This window comes from Convolutriloba macropyga, chromosome 11 (genome assembly GCF_964194025.1).
Source record: "Convolutriloba macropyga chromosome 11, txConMacr16.3, whole genome shotgun sequence".
NCBI classification, from domain to species: Eukaryota; Metazoa; Xenacoelomorpha; order Acoela; family Convolutidae; genus Convolutriloba; species Convolutriloba macropyga.
Genome location: NC_134478.1, coordinates 23,845,390 through 23,865,626, shown reverse-complemented (window position 1 = coordinate 23,865,626; position 20,237 = coordinate 23,845,390). Strand labels below are relative to the sequence as shown.

The 20,237-nt window shown below is 33.9% G+C and overlaps 2 protein-coding genes across 7 annotated transcripts in view; both read right to left on the bottom strand.

Moving 5' to 3' along the window:
• LOC142349646 (zinc finger FYVE domain-containing protein 1-like) overlaps positions 1 to 20,237 on the bottom strand; it is a 482,388-nt gene that overhangs the window by 363,260 nt on the left and 98,891 nt on the right. The window lies entirely within an intron of this gene.
• LOC142349759 (uncharacterized) overlaps positions 1 to 20,237 on the bottom strand; it is a 61,147-nt gene that overhangs the window by 12,675 nt on the left and 28,235 nt on the right. For all 4 annotated transcript variants that reach the window (XM_075401517.1, XM_075401518.1, XM_075401520.1 and 1 more), the window contains 2 exons: positions 1,687 to 1,816; positions 749 to 903 (listed from right to left, as the gene is read on the bottom strand). In XM_075401517.1, the coding sequence (XP_075257632.1) occupies positions 749 to 903; positions 1,687 to 1,816 (285 nt within the window). The remainder of the gene's footprint in view (positions 1 to 748; positions 904 to 1,686; positions 1,817 to 20,237) is intronic.

The window sequence follows — 20,237 nt, the reverse complement described above, 5'->3', positions numbered from 1 at the left end:
TCCTATTCGAGTCGTAGAAAAAGACAGCGCCCCAATACAATTCAAATTCTTTGAATTGTAAAATTCACGATGTCCCCAATAGCAGCCGCTATCGCTTCGCGGCTATTAACAAGTATTAAGTAAATCATTCGGCAAAATTTTTAAAAACTCATTGAAATCATCTACAATTATAGATCCAGTTGACATTAACAAATCCATTTGAGTTCAGTGAAACTCATTCAGAGAGTGAAGTAAGTTATGAGACAAAAATACTCACGTTAATGAACAAAGAACTCACTTCGATAAGATGGAACAATGACGTTACGCACACGAATCTAAGAACTATAACTGTATTAATGAATCATCAAACAGCTGATCTGAGCATGACGTCACAATTCGCAAAAAAAACTAAACAAAACAAAAAACAAAGAAAAGGCCAAAAATCAAATGCTGAGTTATCGCTTTTGCAGCATTTAATAATGAACATGATCAGAAAACATTGTCACTTGCTAATACGAACATCCAAATTGCCCGTTTTCAGGTTGAACACGGGAAAAAGTCAACCGTCAGTTTAAAACAGAACACATTAAGGAACAATGGTTCACACAAAAATTGTATATCAACCTCTACATATTCATATGAATCAAAGGAGCCATTAGAGCACTTCCAGGTCGAAAATTTATCTCGAAGGAAGTTTACACCTTTTTCATGCACCGCATGGCATACTTGTATCAGTTGACAGGAATTGCCAAGGTGCGGTGGTACTTACGAGAGCGGGAGGCTGTGACAAGTGAGCGTCTGAAGATGAGTGGCTGGGATTCTCTACTTCCTCGGAAGACACTCTTTGTTTTGGCGGAGACTGTTGATCCATTACGTCATCTTCTTCACGCACTTCATAATCGAACAAATCATCGTCTCCATTGTCTATAAAAAAAAAACAGAAATAACTTAGAGACACCAAATCAAATAGAAAAACAGCAAAATACAGAAAACTTCTTTGATGTAAGCTTAAAAAGAGCCTTTTAAAATTTCAAGCATGATTTTAAGCTACCAAAATGATACTTGAGTGATAGATAAACTACTGAGAGAAAAAAATGAAATAAAAACAGACAGAACATTTCGAAAATGGACGAAAAGAATATTTAATGAAATCTTTGTGGCCAAAATTGAAAAAGTTCTTTTTGAGCACCGCAGAATTCTATTAGCTGCTGGCTGGCGTGATTAGCTTGCTAACAAGATTCTCACAAGGTTGTATGGTGTAAAAATTTTAACCATGAGTAGAGTCGATATTTCCATAAAACGTTGTTATTTTTAGTAATTCTGAATTCACTAACTCTTTGGAAAAATAAATTGCGCATATAGGGTCAAGAGATTTGTAGGCTGTCTTAAATTATGTTGTCATAAAAATGTTAATAGTCATGTCATTAGTTGATCCGATTCGTTGGATTGTAATTCAGGCTTGTCATGCTTAATCTTTTTTTAAATCATTTTATAATTGAGAAATGGAAGATTAGCGAAGATCTAAAGACTCAATTCGATTATTCTCTCTTCAAAAAACATTTGTTTCAAATTTTTCAAGTTTAGTGACCCCAATATCTATCTATAATTAATTCAGTGCAGATCGTTTGATACTTTCCAAAGCCCAAAAAGACGGCTTTAATCTTCTGTTACATGCTCAAGTGCTATATGAACTTGAAAACTGGGTACCCATTCTAATTTCTTCAATAGGAGGCTCTTGTAGATCCTCCAACACTTCGGTCGCTCCTATCAAATCTCCTTCTGATTGTCTGGAGGGCGACTGGAATGCATCCTCCTCTACAACATTGACAGTTATTTCCTGCAACAAAATATTCTTTTAAGCGAATTTTCGTCGAACAATGCGAAGGACAACCACCATTTATTGGTTGACTGCTCAAACAAGGACTCCCACTTTTTTACCCCTCTTTGTTAAACCCCTATCATTTCACCTCGATTTTAATCCTTTATACAATCGGTACTGTAATCATTTGGCCATGTGAGAGTTGATATAAAACTATCACATCCCAAGATGGGACTAAATTATGCGCTTAATTATAAGAACATAGCCAACACATTGCCGGAATAGCTGCGAAAGGTATAGACTTGCTTGCCGTATAATACGGATACAAACAGATACCGATATAAGTTGAAAAAGTTATCGACGCCGCTCAAAAAGCTATGTAAAAAACATTCAGCGATAAATTAATAAAGCTTGTTAAAATTCATTCCACAGAAGCCCTTTTATAAGTAACTTTATCGCACGTGAGTTCCTGTAACCTTAAACTAATTCAAATTAAACTTAGGTTTTAAAGTGCAAAGTCATTTTATTGAGTGAGGTTAGTCACGAACCCAAACGAAAATTCTTTTTTACATAATTAGGGAATTATCATAAAAGAATTTGAATGATAGAGTGAACTGTTGTTGAGGTAAAGAGAACCAAAAATAAAGGTCTAAACATTGCAGACAAATAAAAGTCAAATAAGCGTTCACAGAGAGAACATACACAGAAGCCAAAACTACAAAAATAACGAATTGTTTTTGTGAAAAGCAAGTGTTTAAAAAAAATCTCAATAGGTTTTTAGCAATGGTATTAATGTAAAATATCTTAGGATAACTCTTGGTGTTATTGTCCTCATAATTATTTTCGTAATTTTCAATGTGATTCGAGAACCAGTATGATACACTCGTAATTGGGTGGTAGTTTGAAATTAAAAAATCAAAAAACAAAATTTTAACAAAAAATTCAACTTAATTAATATTTCCGTCACGTTTGAAAACGCTAAATTTTTCAATATCAATATTTTCTTGCTAAAGACTACAAAATGGCAAAACTTGAGGGTTATGTTTCAATACAATTTCGGGTTATATGCGAGCCAAACAGGGCAAAAAGTGACCAATCCGTTAAAAAAGATGTCTAAATTACAAAGAGGTGCTAAAAATCTTATAGATAAACCCCTAAAAGGCTTCCAAATTGATAGAAAACTTAATTGCTTAAAAAACAATTTTAAGCTGTAGAAGTTTTGTTGCCCACATAAACAAAAAGAACCTGAAAAAGAAGTTTCAAGAAACTTGAAAACAATTAGCAAAATTTTTTAAACAGTTGCGGAAACTTGTCCTGTTACTATGCTCAAAATTTTGATTTGGGTCATTAAAAGTTATTCATTAACACAAATTCAGCCTGTAAACTGCTTCAATGGTCACTAAAAGTACAAAGCCTGTAAAAAGTTTAAAAAGTTCAAAACTTGAAAACAAAATGGAAAACAAAACTAAAAGTTGCAAAAATTACTCACACCCAGATCCTCAGAATGAATTCTGTATTGTTAAAATCAATCGATAAACTAATTTCAAGCCTCAAAATTATTTCGATGGACAATAAAATTGAAAACAACTGAAAAATGACAAAAATTCTAAAACTTGAATCAGCCAAAAATAGCTTTTTCTCTGGTAATAAAGTTGGCATAAAAAACAAAAAGAAACCAAACTCATTCCCACAAGGAGACATTTCGTGAAGCATAATAGCCATATAAACAATTCCCGACCCCTAAAACAAACAAAACGAGTAAAATTCAACAAAATTGACAAAAATAAGGAAAAATTGCTTCATTCGGAGCTCAACAGCAAACAATTAACTTTTCACACTGAATTTAGGCACTTCCAGCAGTTTCTACACTCTAGGCACATTAAAGACTACCAAAGCCACCTAAGGGCCTCCAATCAAACTTGATGCCCGCTCAGCCTTACCTGTTTATCGTGTTTTGAAAGCTCAAGGTCATAGAAAAAGGTATGATGGAAATCTTACATACAAAAAAAACAAAGAGGGACAAGTCCTGATAAACATTCTATAGTATTGAATGAAACACTAAAGCTACTGAAATTAGCGAAACCTATATTAATTTGCTCAAGTTCTGAACCCTTCATACCCACAAAGTCATACCCCTTATGACATGCAAAAAAACCCTTTAAAAGCTTCATAGCACCTACAGATCAACAACTGAAAGTTAAAAATCCAAAAACTTTGATAAAAATTTGCAATTTTTATTGAAAGTCTCCACAATTTAAGATATTTGAACTAAAATACTTAAAAGAATTTCATCGTCGTTATAACTACCCAGTATTCCACCGTCGATTTCAAAAAAAATCATTAGTTCCTCTAGACTAAAAAACTAAACATTACGAAAATGAAATATGCAAATTTAACTGAAAGTTGAACATATTGACAATAAATTTTTTGTCTCTAGATACTATACAGTAAACCAGCCTCAAGCTCTTAAAAGCTTAATTTGACCCTTCACTGGCAAAAAGATACAAAAAATGACAAAAATGGAAAGAACTTGATAAAAAAAACAAAGAAAATGTGACAATAAAACCTTGAAAACCATTTCATTGTCTCTAGATGTTTTGTAAACCATTTTCGAGCTCTTAAAATGTTTCATTGTCCTCAAAGCAAAAAATGGCTTAAAAACGGACATTCAAGAGATTTGTGGCTTGCAACGGACCTTAGTGAACTCCGAAAAACGTTATTTGAATACCCTTCTAAAAAATAACAGAAAAACATGAAAAATGCAGCAAAGATTTTGGGCTGAAAAATACAAAAAAACTCAGCTCGAATTTAGGCCTCCCCTGCACGTGCAGCACACAGTGCACTTGAAAGACGGCTAAGGCCAGCTTAAGGCCTTTAATGGAACTTAACGCCCACTAGGCGCCACTTCCAGGGTCAAAAGTCACTTCCAGGATAATCGTGTGGACTACCATGCTTTTCAATCAAAACCACCACAAGACAAGGACAGGAATTTTGGAATTGAAAACAAAACTCACTGGATATATAGGCAAGGCAGGTAAAAAAAGAAATTAGTAAGAATACAGATTCGATTCAGCTTCTTGATGTATTTGTCTTCAGAACATAAGTTGAAGTTCTTTTAATTTGCACGCGAGGGCAGAAACAACCTCAAAAAATATTGACAACACGAGTTCAGGAAAACTGAAAATGCCAAATTTCAAAAAAAATTGAAAATTGTAAAACCATTGCAAACCTGCCTAAATTATTCGTACTTATGTCATCACAATCAGTTCATTTTTGCTAAAATATTAAGAACTAGTAACACACAGGCCAGCAGAAACCTGTTTGCACATTTAAGATACAAACAGATGCAGAAACGACAAACTTAATTAATAAAACGTGTAAACTATCCACTAACAAGAAAACATGATCGGGAAAAGCTCCGTTGGCACCTAAAGATTGAAAAAACTGAAGAAAAAATATAACAAAACTTGGAAATTGGCAAACTTAACAATGAATTGTTGAAATTCCTCATAATAAAATCTTCAATACTATTTTGCTGTCACAAAAAATAAGCTACTAACCAATCTTGGAGCCCTTAAAGAGATTCATTAGCCCCTAAAGATAACTTACGAAAAAATGGTACAATATGTACAATTTTAATAAAAATTTGCAGAAATTCCTATATCTTCAAATTAATTCCTATATTAATATATTCAAAACTATTTTTGCTCTCACTAAAAACAATCCAGTAAAATATCTTGAAGAACTAAAAACGATTCATTGGTTACTAAAGATAAAAAAATAAAAAAAATCAAAAATTTTAAAAAATGAAACAATTACTAGTTTTTGTAATTAATTTTGTTTTACCGAAAATTATACCTTAAAAACAGTTATAGGAGCATTTCTAGCCTGCACAAGACTACTAGGAGCCTCAACCAAAGTCAATTGAAATCATGTTAAAGCAAAAACACAAAAAACGGACAGAAAACAAGAACAGCACAATTTTCTGGTAAACTTCAAAAGTGGCCTTTATCTTGAATTTCGACGTTCCCAGCAACTTCAGCATAAAAAGGACTTTAGAGATTACCAGAGCCAAATGGGGCCTCTAATGAAACTTGAAGCCCGCCGAGCTTTACTTGTTTATTCCGTTTCGAAAGCTAAAAGTCATCAGAAAAATGCATCAAACCGTCTTAAAAACATAGCATGACATGTACTGACACAATTCAAGGAATTTTCAATAACTAAACAAGAAAACTACACATAGAGTGGACTAAGAATGGATTAGGGTAACCATTTGGAATCAAATAAGATCCAAAAAACAAAAAAAACAGTAAAAATTACGTCAAGATGCCTCATAAGAACAAAAAAACCACTGCAGAGAAGGCGAATTTTTGTTATGCTGTTTTTCTCATTCATTTTTGAAAATAGAGCAAATAAAAAACCACTTGCTTTATCGCTCCATTTTATGTTTCGGCGTGACCAAAATATCACTTCAATTTGACTTAAATCATAGAAATGTGTGAACAGATCTTAAAAACATAGCCGGAAGACTTCCAGAGACGACTCGGAGTAGAAAACTGACTACCATAACTCAAACAATGAACCTTCTAATTAATCATGCTAACGAATTTGAAACAACAGGAAAATTAACAAAGGAAATGTAACACCAACAAAACTGAGGCAGAATCTGACAAAAAATTTCATTACCAATAGCAGCTCAAAAAAAAAACGTTTGGAAACAATTAGTTTTCATTCAAAAATGCCTGCCAGTTATAAAAAAAAGTCAATTTAGTTCATATAGAAAACTAAGGAAGGGAATAACTTCGAACAAAAAATATTTGAACAAAATTATCCACTTAAATGCTATTTACCATCAATTATTTGGCAAATAAACTTTATTATTGCTTCTGTTCAGGTGCCTACCTACCAACAGCTGGCAAGGAGTTATCAAACAATATTCAAAGAACGAACAAAAAACTAGAGAAATTTAAAATGAAAATTTATTTGTGAAAAAATCCCTCTCTAACTTTCAATAGCAGTTTTAGAAGCAAAACCTATAAAACATCTCCAAAAAATAAACTGAACAAGAAAAACTATAGCAAGTAGCTTCAAATGTTCAAAAATTATCAAACATAGCTGGCCGATTGCCAGAAAATAGCCGCAATAGCTTTATAGATCTGCAGTCTCAAAAAACAGTAAAAAAGACAGACCAAAAAAATTCGTCTTTTCATTGAAGGCTGATATGTTATATTTTGATTAAAAATCTGTATACGTTTTTGCTGCCCCTATTAGCTGCTCTATAATAACCTTCGTTTAGAGTGACACACACCCATTTGACCTTATCTCTTTGCAGTAAAATAATTTGAAGAAAATAAAAGTCAATTTCAAAGTGAGGAAGTCATTTTTGTGAGAGAGGTAAGTCAAGTGTGACCAAAAATTTAATCACGCAAATGAACAAAAAACTCGCTCCACTAAGAGCCAAAAATGACGTCGAGCACGCACTTCAGTTGAAATTGCATGAACGAATGAAAAAGTAGATTTGAAGTGGTTGTGACGTCATATGGTCGTAACAAAAATCGAAATAAAAAAACCAAGAGAAGGCCAAACATACCCGGCAGATTGCCGGAAAATAGCCGCCGTTGATTCCAATAAGCATGACTGGGATTGAAATAACAAGATATTGAAAAAAAAAGATTTTCGTACAAAAACATTTTTTTAAGTCCGATTTATTTTGATGGCATTTCGTAGTTGAACATACTTCTGTTTCTTAGAGAGAGGCTACAGGGGCTACTATCAATAACAATAAGCATTAGAGGGAGGTAACTAATACTTATAGGACCGACGTTCAAATAGCGGGCATCTAAAATTGGGCTTTATGGGTTTATCCCGTTTCTATTTCTGACTTCAATTTTTTATACTGACTGTTCATTTTGAATTGCTTTGCTGAGCAACTGATGTTCAAAATCACTTTTAGCAGAATGAGAAAAGAGAGAAACTAGCCTAGAGAAGTCAAAAAGATTTTACGCAAAATGTTGAAAAGGCGGCAAAATGAGGTAAAGCGAAACATTTTTTTATTCGACGAAGTAAAAAAAAAAATAGGAGCGCTATAATAGCCGGCTGAGAAGATGAGGGCGGCTATTAAACATACCCGGCAGATTGCCGGAAAATAGCCGCCGTTGATTCCAATAAGCATGACTGGGATTGAAATAACAGAAGATATTGAAAAAAAAAGATTTTCGTACAAAAACATTTTTTTAAGTCCGATTTATTTTGATGGCATTTCGTAGTTGAACATACTTCTGTTTATCAGAGAGAGGCTACAGGGGCTACTATCAATAACAATAAGCATTAGAGAGAGGTAACTAATACTTATAGGACCGACGTTCAAATAGCGGGCATCTAAAATTGGGCTTTATGGGTTTATCCCGTTTCTATTTCTGACTTCAATTTTTTATACTGACTGTTCATTTTGAATTGCTTTGCTGAGCAACTGATGTTCAAAATCACTTTTAGCAGAATGAGAAAAGAGAGAAACTAGCCTAGAGAAGTCAAAAAGATTTCACGCAAAATGTTGAAAAGGCGGCAAAAAGAGGTAAAGCGAAATATTTTTTTATTCGACGAAGTAAAAAAAAAAAAAATAGGAGCGCTATAATAGCCGGCTGAGAAGATTAGGGCGGCTATTAAACATACCCGGCAGATTGCCGGAAAATAGCCGCCGTTGATTCCAATAAGCATGACTGGGATTGAAATAACAGAAGATATTGAAAAAAAAATGATTTTCGTACAAAAATATTTTTTTAAGTCCGATTTATTTTGATGGCATTTCGTAGTTGAACATACTTCTGTTTTTTAGAGAGAGGCTACAGGGGCTACTATCAATAACAATAAGCATTAGAGAGAGGTAACTAATACTTATAGGACCGACGTTCAAATAGCGGGCATCTAAAATTGGGCTTTATGGGTTTATCCCGTTTCTATTTCTGACTTCAATTTTTTATACTGACTGTTCATTTTGAAATGCTTTGCTGAGCAACTGATGTTCAAAATCACTTTTAGCAGAATGAGAAAAGAGAGAAACTAGCCTAGAGAAGTCAAAAAGATTTCACGCAAAATGTTGAAAAGGCGGCAAAATGAGGTAAAGCGAAATATTTTTTTATTCGACGAAGTAAAAAAAAAAAAAATAGGAGCGCTATAATAGCCGGCTGAGAAGATGAGGGCGGCTATTAAACATACCCGGCAGATTGCCGGAAAATAGACGCCGTTGATTCCAATAAGCATGACTGGGATTGAAATAACAGAAGATATTGAAAAAAAAAAGATTTTCGTACAAAAACATTTTTTTAAGTCCGATTTATTTTGATGGCATTTCGTAGTTGAACATACTTCTGTTTTTTAGAGAGAGGCTACAGGGGCTACTATCAATAACAATAAGCATTAGAGAGAGGTAACTAATACTTATAGGACCGACGTTCAAATAGCGGGCATCTAAAATTGGGCTTTATGGGTTTATCCCGTTTCTATTTCTGACTTCAATTTTTTATACTGACTGTTCATTTTGAATTGCTTTGCTGAGCAACTGATGTTCAAAATCACTTTTAGCAGAATGAGAAAAGAGAGAAACTAGCCTAGAGAAGTCAAAAAGATTTCACGCAAAATGTTGAAAAGGCGGCAAAATGAGGTAAAGCGAAATATTTTTTTATTCGACGAATTAAAAAAAAAAAAAGTAGGAGCGCTATAATAGCCGGCTGAGAAGATGAGGGCGGCTATTAAACATACCCGGCAGATTGCCGGAAAATAGCCGCCGTTGATTCCAATAAGCATGACTGGGATTGAAATAACAGAAGATATTGAAAAAAAAAAAGATTTTCGTACAAAAAACATTTTTTTAAGTCCGATTTATTTTGATGGCATTTCGTAGTTGAACATACTTCTGTTTCCTAGAGAGAGGCTACAGGGGCTACTATCAAAAACAATAAGCATTAGAGAGAGGTAACTAATACTTATAGGACCGACGTTCAAATAGCGCGCATCTAAAATTGGGCTTTATGGGTTTATCCCGTTTCTATTTCTGACTTCAATTTTTATACTGACTGTTCATTTTGAATTGCTTTGCTGAGCAACTGATGTTCAAAATCACTTTTAGCAGAATGAGAAAAGAGAGAAACTAGCCTAGAGAAGTCAAAAAGATTTCACGCAAAATGTTGAAAAGGCGGCTAAATGAGGTAAAGCGAAACATTTTTTTATTCGACGAAGTAAAAAAAAAAATAGGAGCGCTATAATAGCCGGCTGAGAAGATGAGGGCGGCTATTAATAATAGCCCCAGCTACCGCTGTGCGGCTATTTAAAAAAAATTCAAAACAACACAAAAATTTGTCAAATAACAATTATTTGTCACAAAAAATCAATAACAACTATATCAGAAGCCAACCAAAACAACTAAAACAGCTAGCGTGACCCACAGAACTCCCAAATATATAAAAATTGAAAAAGAACGCAAAAACTGCTAAAAAGCGAACAACATGGGAAAATGTTAAAAATAGCTCAAAATTGAACCTCAAACATCACTTTGATTCAGATGGTCAAAAAGGCTTTCAAACGCACTGTCAATAGTTTGGGGGAAACAATACAAAAATCTTTAACAGAATATAATGAAGTTTAAACCAAAAACTGCTTTAAAAATGCTGCACGTGATAAAAAAATTGCTCGCTTAACGAAAATGTTGTCACACCTGTTTTTCTCGCTCTCACTCAAAAATATAGCAAGAACGGAAAACCACTCTCTCTCATTTTTGCTCTTCAGTAGTTTGACAAAAACACTTTGTTTTCACGCATTTCACTTCCTGTTTCAAATACAGTCCAACAAAATTACCGATCAAAAATGAAAAAGACGCTCCACCAATACTCTTCGAGTGGTAAAAAAGACCGCGCCCCAATACAATTCAAATTCTTTGAATCGTAAAAAAGCGTCCGAATACAAACCAATTCCTTGACACCGGAATATAGTTCCGCTCAGGTTACAGCTTCGCAGCTATAAAAATGATCCTAATGCAGACTGCTAATTTCCAGGGTGAAATGAGATGGTGTAAAAATATACAGGGTTAAATAAATCGGTGTGAGAAAGAGAACCTTAAACAAGATACTTAAGAGCTAATTGTTATCAGAGTAGCTCCTTCATGATTTTTATTTATAGCTGTAGTGCTCCAACCACAGTAACAAAGCTTGTTGGAAATTGCAGAGCGCACCTCTGATGTGGCTCGTCGAATAGCTATCAAATTTCTCTGAGTTTTATTAAGGCTGAGAAACAATTGAGATTTGGGATTGACTTCAGTCCAACTGCACGTGATCTATACTTATGGTAAATTCCTACTTTGTGCTTTTCGAATTTTCTAATGGCTTATCTCGCCTCTTATCGAGATATTCCAATGAATTTCAACGAACATAACCGGCAGATTGTCGAAATAGTCTTACGCCGTAAGAATTATAGGTTGAAACAGATACAAAATTGAGTTGATGGACTTGCTGATGCATCATAAAACATCGTAGTGAAAGCAACATTATTCAAATTTTTGAAACAAACCCGCAGATTGCCGAAATATAGCCGCCATTGATTCCAATAACCCCGATTGAGATTGAAAAAAAGTAGAGAGCGAAGTATGTTGATGTCATTCCGTAGTTAGACATACACCTTTTTCTTAATGGGGTGATGGAGGGGATAGTATCAAGGCCAAAAAGCACTAGAAATGGCAACAAAGACTTGGTATCTAAACTAGGGCTTTATGGGTTTATCCTGTTTCTACTCCTATTTCGTTGCTATGACGCCACTTGTTTTAGATTGTTTTGCTGAGCAAGTTGCTGTTTAAAAACACTTTGCTCAGAATGAGCGAAAAAATTACTAGGCTAGAGAAATCCGACGATTCAACGCAAAATGTTGAACAAGCTGTGACTTACGGTGAAGCTAAACAAATTTTTAGTCGACGAAAAAATTGGGCTGCTAAAAATAGCCGGCTGAGAACATGAGGGCGCCTATTTAAGAAAACAATTGATTGAGCTTCATTACACATGAGTTCCTTTGTCCTATTACTAATTCAAAGTAAACTTTTGAAAGTTTTATAAGTGCAAAGGTCATTTTAATGAGTGAGGTAAGTCACATTTAATCAGTATCTAGTCAGAACTGACCAAAAACTTTTACAAGAGAGATAGAAAAACCGTTAGTGCAAGAAACAAAGAACAAGACCTAGAATGGACTATGAAGTCAAAGTCAAATTGCTGCATGTGAAAAAAACCACCAGAGAGTATACGAAATGTTGTTCAAGTACTGCTTCCTTACTCTAAAATTAGAGTGAAAAAATTCCAGGCGTTATTACTAATAAATTAAAAAATTTACCTTCCTGCCGAACCCGAAACAACCCCTACTTGATTACACTAAACATTTTGAAAATTTACATAAGAAAATTAACAGACAAAAACTGAAAAAGCATCTGATAAAATTGCGACCCCAAGAACGGTTAGAAAAAGACTCAAAAGGACAAAATTAAAAAATATCTTTTTTTTTTTTACAAAAATCTCTACAAAATGAAAAAAGCAAACATACCCGGCAGATTGCCGGAAAATAGTCGCCATTGATTCCCACAACCAAGATTGGGATTGAAAAAAAAGAAAAAAACCAATGAATAAATTGATTTTTGTACAAATATTTTTTAAGTGCGAATTATTTTGATGTCATTTTGGAGCTGAACATACTCCTCGTGCGAGACAACACAGGGGCTAGTATCAATAACAACAAGCATTAAAAGTTATCGACGCCGCTCAAGAAGCTATTTAAAAACATTCAGCGATAAATTAATAAAGCTTGTTAAAATTCATTGCGCAGAAGCCTTTTCATTAGGGACCTTTATCACACCTATGAGTTCATTTGACCTTAAACCAATTCAAATTAGACTTGTTTTCGTGCAAAGTCATTTTAAAGAGTGAGGTAAGTCACGTCTGATTAAAAACTAATCACGCAAATGAGCTACAATCGTTGGCTTAAGAGAGTGAGAAATCAAGGCACCCGCGCAAAGTAATTCAGAAAAGATGACTTTTTCAGCTTTGCTGTGTGAACAAATGTAAACGGAAACGATGAAACAAAAAACATAGCAGGACAAGTCCTGACGTACAATTCAAAGAATTTTCATTGACTTAACAAACAACTAGACCTAGAACGGACAAGGAGTGCATTGGAAAAACCATTTCTAAAAAAATCAGAAGAAAAAAAAAACAAAAAAAACAGAAAATCAATGTCAAAATGCTGCTAGAGAGAACAAAAAAACCACTAGTGAGATATGTAATTTCGATTCTAACAAAAAAACTAGGTCCAGCATGAGCTGTGAATGGATTGGGAAAACTATTTAGAAAAAAATCCGATCCAAAAAACCGACAAAACAGTAAAAATCAGAGTGAAATTGCCGCATATGAACAAAAAACCACTACCGAGAAACCGAATTTTTGTTCAAACACCGTTTTCTCACTCTACTTTAAAATTAGGACGAAAAAAATTCAATCCGCAAAACCACTCGCTTTTTCGCTCCATTTCCTGTTTCGGCGTGACCAAAATCACCACTCCAATTTGACTTCAAAAATCGTGAAAATGTGTGAACAGATCTTAAAAAAAAACATAGCCGGAAGAATTCCGGAAACGACTCGAAGTAGAAATCTGACTATTCTCACTAATCAGATGCATAACCAGCATATTACCAATCAACAGACATTGTAACCAATTCACAAATAAAAGACTGGAGAAGTGGAAACTTGACAAAGAACAAAAGCAAAAAATAATATTCTCTAAAAATCCAAACAAAATTCTCTACAAAAAGATAACATGCAGCTTCCCATCCATAACTCATAGAAATCAATTAGTTATATACTTGGCTTCATCAATCGCCCACCTAGTACTTGCAGAGAAACGTTGAACAACAAACTAAAAAATGACTAAGAAAAACTCTTTAACGAATTAGAGTTTTGTATAATTTGTTTAAATGAAAACTGCCCCGCTAAGCCTTCAAGTGCAAAATCATAGAATCAACTGCTACAAAAATGCTCCTAATTGGGAAAAACTTAAAAACAAAAAAACATTAAATTGGAAGAAATAGGCAAAAAACTTAGAAAAAAGACAAAAAGTGGCCAAAATTTGTTCTGATTTACTCGATTTTCTTTAACAAAAAAAACTCAAAACTATTATCAATCAAAATGAGAGACATCCAAAAGAGCTACAACAACTGAATTCCACTAGAAAACTCCCCAAATGCTATCAAAGGTTGAGGAAGAAAAGAAACGACATTTAAAACCAAATTGAACAAAAAAAAACGAGAAAAAGTAAGGTGTTTTTTTAAATTTTACAAGAAAAAATAAAGCCAAATAAAGTTACTTTGAGCAAATAGAGCAAAGAATTGCTCAAGAAATAATGGGCAAGTCATAACAAGCTAAAAAAAATTGTCTACGATTGAAAAAAAAACGAAAAAAAGCAAAAAATTAAAAAAGTGGTTAAAAAATTTTCTATTTTTCTGTCATTTTTCTTCAGAAAAAAATGTTTTATACCAACAAAATTGTAATCAATTTATATCCTTGATATTCTTTGAGCAACGAGCTTCTATGCGAATTGCACTTAACGCAGTAAAACAAAACAAAAGGCCAAAATACAATAAATTTCGTCGAAAAATCAGCAAAACTGATCAAAAACCTCCAAATTTGCATAAAACTCCAATTAACTACTTGAAACCTTCAATTCCTTTCAGAACGAGCCCAAATCCAATACAATATCAAAATCAGACCTCATAAACAAGAAAAAATGCAAAAAAACTGCTTTGAAAAGCCGCATGTGAACAAAAAAATTTCGCTCGCTCAGAGAAAATTTTTTCACACATCAATTTCTCGCTCTCTCAAAAACAGCGGTATGAACAAAAAACCACTCTCTTTTCGCTCCGCTCTTCGCTTTTGTTCAGCAACCAAATCACTCCAAATTTTTTCACGCGTTTCATTTCCCGCTTAAAAATTCACTCCAATAAAATTGATTAAAAAAAAAACATAGCAGGACAAGTCCTGACGTACAATTCAAAGAATTTTCATTGACTAAAACGAAAAAATAGACCTAGAATGGATTATGAGTGAATTGAAACAATCATTTTTAAAAAAATCAGATAAAAAATAAGAAAAAAACAGAAAATCAATGTCAAAATGCCGCATGTGAACCAAAAAAACCACTAGCGACAAACGAAAATTTAATTCAAACAAAAAAACTAGACCTAGAATGTGCTTTGAATGGATTGGGAAAACCATTTAGAAAAAAATTCGATCCAAAAAATCGAAAAAACAGTAAAAATCAGAGAGAAATTGCCGCATGTGAACAAAAAACCACTAGCGAGAAAGCGAATTTTTGTTCAAACACCGTTTTCTCACTCTACTTTAAAATTAGAGCGAAAAAATTCACGCCGCAAAACCACTCGCTTTTTCGCTCCATTTCCTGTTTCGGCGTGACCAAAATCACCACTCCAATTTGACTTCAAAAATCGTGAAAATGTGTGAACAGATCTTAAAAAAAAAAAGACAGCGCCCCAATACAATTCAAATTCTTTGAATTGTAAAAAAACAATAGCACCGCAATATAGCCCACTGAGTTTACCAGTTGGCTGCTATAAAAAGAAAAACAACGCGAAGAACAAATGAAAAGACAAAAGAAAAAAAGCAAAGAGGGTGAGAAAAAAATTATTGAAGAGCTGAAAAAAAACAGAAATAAAGAGGGAACAAACATAAAACAACTAACGTCCGATACTCGATTGACAAGCGGACCAATTTGATTTAAAGAAAGATTTGGTCTATAGATAATTTTTGAATTCTTCAAAAAGCCGACCACGGAGTTCCGAACCCACGATCTTCTCTATGCTAGACGGACGCACTAACCACCCAGCTATCACGATCACGGCCTTAAAATATCCTATCTTACAACCGATTTTGTTTTAGCAAGAAAATTAATTTTTGAGAAAGATCAAAATTGACAACGCAAAATCAAAAAAAGTGAAAAAATCACACGAGAAGTTAAAATGAAAAGGCTCGAAAACAATAGCGCAAATACTTCAACACAAAAATGGTCAAATGTTTTTGCATAAAAAGACGAACAATTTTACAATGATTGACTCAAACTTCCAACCAAGTTTGAGGCAATTTTTTAATTTCAAATGAATCACAGGCAAACTTCGAGCAAAATGAATCACATAAAAGAGCGAAATGATTTAAAAAAAAGGAAAGAACATAACCGACTAACGTCGGGCGAATTGCTCTCAAACGACCGGCGAGCGGTTGGCTTCATCAGTAGTCAGCCAGGGTTTAGTGAGGCTAGCTTTAGATTAATTGAAGGGGCGTAAGATGAGCGCAGCGGGGGTCCAAAAGTGGATTGGGGGACTGATGTGGGGGCGGTTGGTGGGTGCGGTGTGGGATCAATTTCTAAGAACCACCCTTCACACCATTAGTATGTCTCCATAACAGATTCTGTTAATCCCACACTTGAAGACTAGTGGGCTGAACGGCTCTATGAGAACTTAATGCAAACTGGGCGCTACCTCTTTATCCCGTTTCTGAAGACGAAAGTCAAATGAATCAGACGAAAAATCGTCCAAGCGAAAAATTGCATAAAGGAGACAAACAGGATTAATATATTTGCAACAAATGGCTTTTGAGAGCAATTAACAATGATTTCCTAAAAAGTGCCTGCTCAGTGATTTATGATAAAAAACATTTCTACAATAACTCATTGTTCATAAGGACCAGAGATGATGACATTACGCCATTTAACAGCAGCTGGTGCTGCATCAACAAAGAGAGAGAGAGAGAGAGAGAGAGAGAAAAAAAATAAAGAGAGAGAGAGAGAGAGATAAAACATGAACGAGAAACAGAAGGAGATAAACTCTAACCGACAGAGAGAAAGAAAGATAGGATTATTTTCCAAGATGGAATTCGACTCTGCAACTTCTAGTTTTCTAGCCCTGTTAGTAAATAAATCATAGAAAAAAAACTGAAAGCAAAACTTAAAAAAAAATTTCAAGTTCGCAGAAAAAAGTCCAAAACTATTTTTTGTCTCGAAAGTTCTGTCAAGTAACCCATCTTCGAGACATAGAAAGTTTCGTTGGCCAGTAATGTTCGTTAAACTCAGAAAAGGACAAAATTGAAAAATTTCGGAAACAATTGCAAATTTTAACAAAATCTTGCAAAACTTCAAGACATTAATATCTTAAGAACCATTTCATTGTCTCAAAAGACTATCCTGTATCCTTGTTTTAAGCCTGAAATAATTTCACTGGCTCAAAGATCCATACGCTTTGAACATAAAATTTTTACTAAAAAAATTGAAAGAACTTTAACTTTTAACCAAAAATTATTAAAACTGGAGTGAAATAGTGATCACCATCCCATTAACTCTAGAAACTCGGCAGCAGCTTATTATCAAACCTTAGAAGAGGTGCCACCGCCCCTGGTTCCGGAAAAACTTCAAAAACATGAAAAAATTGCAAATATTTTTTAAAATGCTTAAATTCTTGATATTTAAAATCTTGAAAAACATTCCATTACATATATAAGCTATGCAATAACATATTATCAAACCAGAGAGGAAGTTCCGTGGCTCTTGAGGCTAGAGAATCCTAAAAAATGACCAAATTCATAAAACTTGAAAAAAATTGCAAGTTTAAAAAAAATTGCTAACATTTGTGATATTAAAAAATTGAAAATTAATCTATGACCATCAAAAATTTTCGAGTAAATTATTATCAAAGCCTGACGGAGGTTTTCTGACCCCTTAGGTTCAAAAAACCTGAATAATGACTATAAATGTCAAAAAAACTATTAAAAAAATTGCAAAAAAAAATGTTAAAATTCGTGATGACTTTACATTACAACTAGAAATTATGTCAAGTGGAGAGGTCTTCAACCTCTAAGAACCGCCCTTCACACCATAAGTTTAAGTCTTCAAAGCAGTTTGAGCTTAAACGGAGCTGGAAGGCTCTAAGAGCACTTAATGCCCACTGGGCGCTACCTATTTATCCCGTTTTTGAGGACGATAAGTCAAAAGCGTCAGACGAAAAATCGGTCAAGCGAAAAATCGCAGAAAAAAAAGCCAACAGGACTAATATAATTGCTATAAACTTCGTTTAATACCAATTAAAAAAGAAAAAAATATTAAAAAGAAAACAAATATTGAAAAAATTGAAATCAGAAAGGAAAACAAAATTAAATGAGAAAAGGAGAGAAATAATGAGAAAAAGGAAGGCAGAGAGAAAGGAAATCACGAGACGAAAAAAAGGTACGAAAGAACCAGAAGCGATTAAAAATGGAAAAGCGGGAAAAAAACAGAGGTTTTTCCCCGTACATCAATTTTTTCCCGCATGGCTTTTTGCTCAGCAACCTATGTTTGGCATCAATACCTTATAAGGGCCCTTAGCCCTTTGACTGATTTCTGGTAATCGTCACCTTTTGCACATGTGCGTTTTCGGTCTTCGATCTTCTCTTGTATCTATGTTTTCTCCGTCAATTACCTCTTCTGGATCACTTTTTTGGACATTAACCTTTTGGTTTAAGCGTGTTTTCGGTTATTGACACAGCTAATAACTAACTACTCTGCTTAACTATGCTTGTTCTATAGTTCTCCCAAACATGACACTTGACGCTATTAAACATGCAACCTGATAAAATATCACTCATTTAATAAAACATACCCGGCACATTGCCGAAAAATAGCCGCCGTTGATTCCTATAACCAAGATTGGGATTGAAAGAAAAGAAAGCTAATGAAAAAATTAATTTTTTTACAAACACTTGAAGTGCAAAATATTTTGATGTACTTTTGGACCTTAACATACTCCTGTTTCCTAGCGAGACAAAACAGGGGCTAGTATCAATACCAACAAGCATTAGAGATGTTAACTAAGAACAAAAAACGACTAACGGGCATCAAAAATTGGGCTTTAGGGGTTTATCCCGTTTCCGATTTCGTTTCTTTTATACCGACTCTGTCCAATTTGAATTGCTTTCCTGAGCAACTGCTGTCTAAAAACACTTTTAGCAGAATGAGAGAAGAGTGAAACTAGCCCAGAGAAGTCAAAAAGATTTCACGCTTAATGTTGAACAAGCTGTGAACTGTAGAGCGAAAAATTTTTCAAAGAAGTAAAAAACATAGCCGGAAGAATTCCGGAAACGACTCGAAGGAAAAAATTGCCCATACTTATGTCTTAACAACTAGAACAACTATTGTGAACCCTGAACCTCCATAAATGCCATAAAAAATTTAAGGAAGAATAGAAACGGCATTCGAAAACAAATCGAACAAAAAAAAACCTAGAAAAACTTAATGACTTTTTTTAAATAGTACAAGGAAACATAAAGCCGAGTAAATTTCCTTTGCAATTAGAGCAATGAAAAGCTCGCAAAACAATGGGCAAGTCATAATAGGCTAAAAAACTTTGTCTAAGATAAAAAAAACTGCTAAAAAGAAAAATGGTTTAAAATTTCTCAATTTTTCTGTCAATTTTCTAAGAAAAAAATGATTTATACCACGAAAACTTTAGACAATTGGTATCTGAATACTCCTTAAGTAACAAGCTTATATTCAAATCCCACTTAAAGCATTAAAAGAAAAAAAACAGGCCAAAAATCATAAAATTTCGTCTAAAAATCAGCAAAACTGATCAGAAACCTCCAAATTAAACTCCAGCATTAAACTCATCAAATTAACTAATTGAAACCTTCAATTCCTATCAAAACAAGCCTAAAACTACTACAATATCATAATCCAACCTCATAACCATCAAAAGTTGCAAAAAACTGCTTTTAAAAGCCGCACGTGAACAAAAAAATTTCGCTCGCTTAGAGAAAATTTTTTCACACATCAATTTCTCGGTCTGTCAAAAACAGCGGTATGAACAAAAACCACTCTCTTTTCGTTCCACTCTTCATTTTGTTCAGCACCAAAATCACTCCAAATTTTTTCACGCCTTTCATTTCTCGCTTCAAAAATCACTCCAATAAAATTGATTAAAAAAAAGACTTCTCCAATACTTCTCTTCGAGTCGAAGAAATAGGAGCGCTATAATAGCCGGCTGAAGCTGAGGCGGCTATTAACAAGCAAAACATTTCCCAGAACAAAAAGTTAAATAAATCTGCTTGATCAGTCACCCATCAATACTGAAAAAATTTATTTTAATTTAATTGGCTCGATTTTCTTTAAAACACAACTAAAAGTTACAATCAATCAAATTGAGAGACAGACAACCAAAAGTTTCAAAACAACTAATTTTAAACAAAATACCCCAATGCTATCAAAAAATGAATACAAAAATGGCTGAAAAAGCTGAAAACAAGGCAAAATGGTAAATAAAAAATAGCTCAAAGCTGAGTCAGAACCGAAAAACTGCTTTCAAAAATCGCTAAGTGAAAAAATTTTT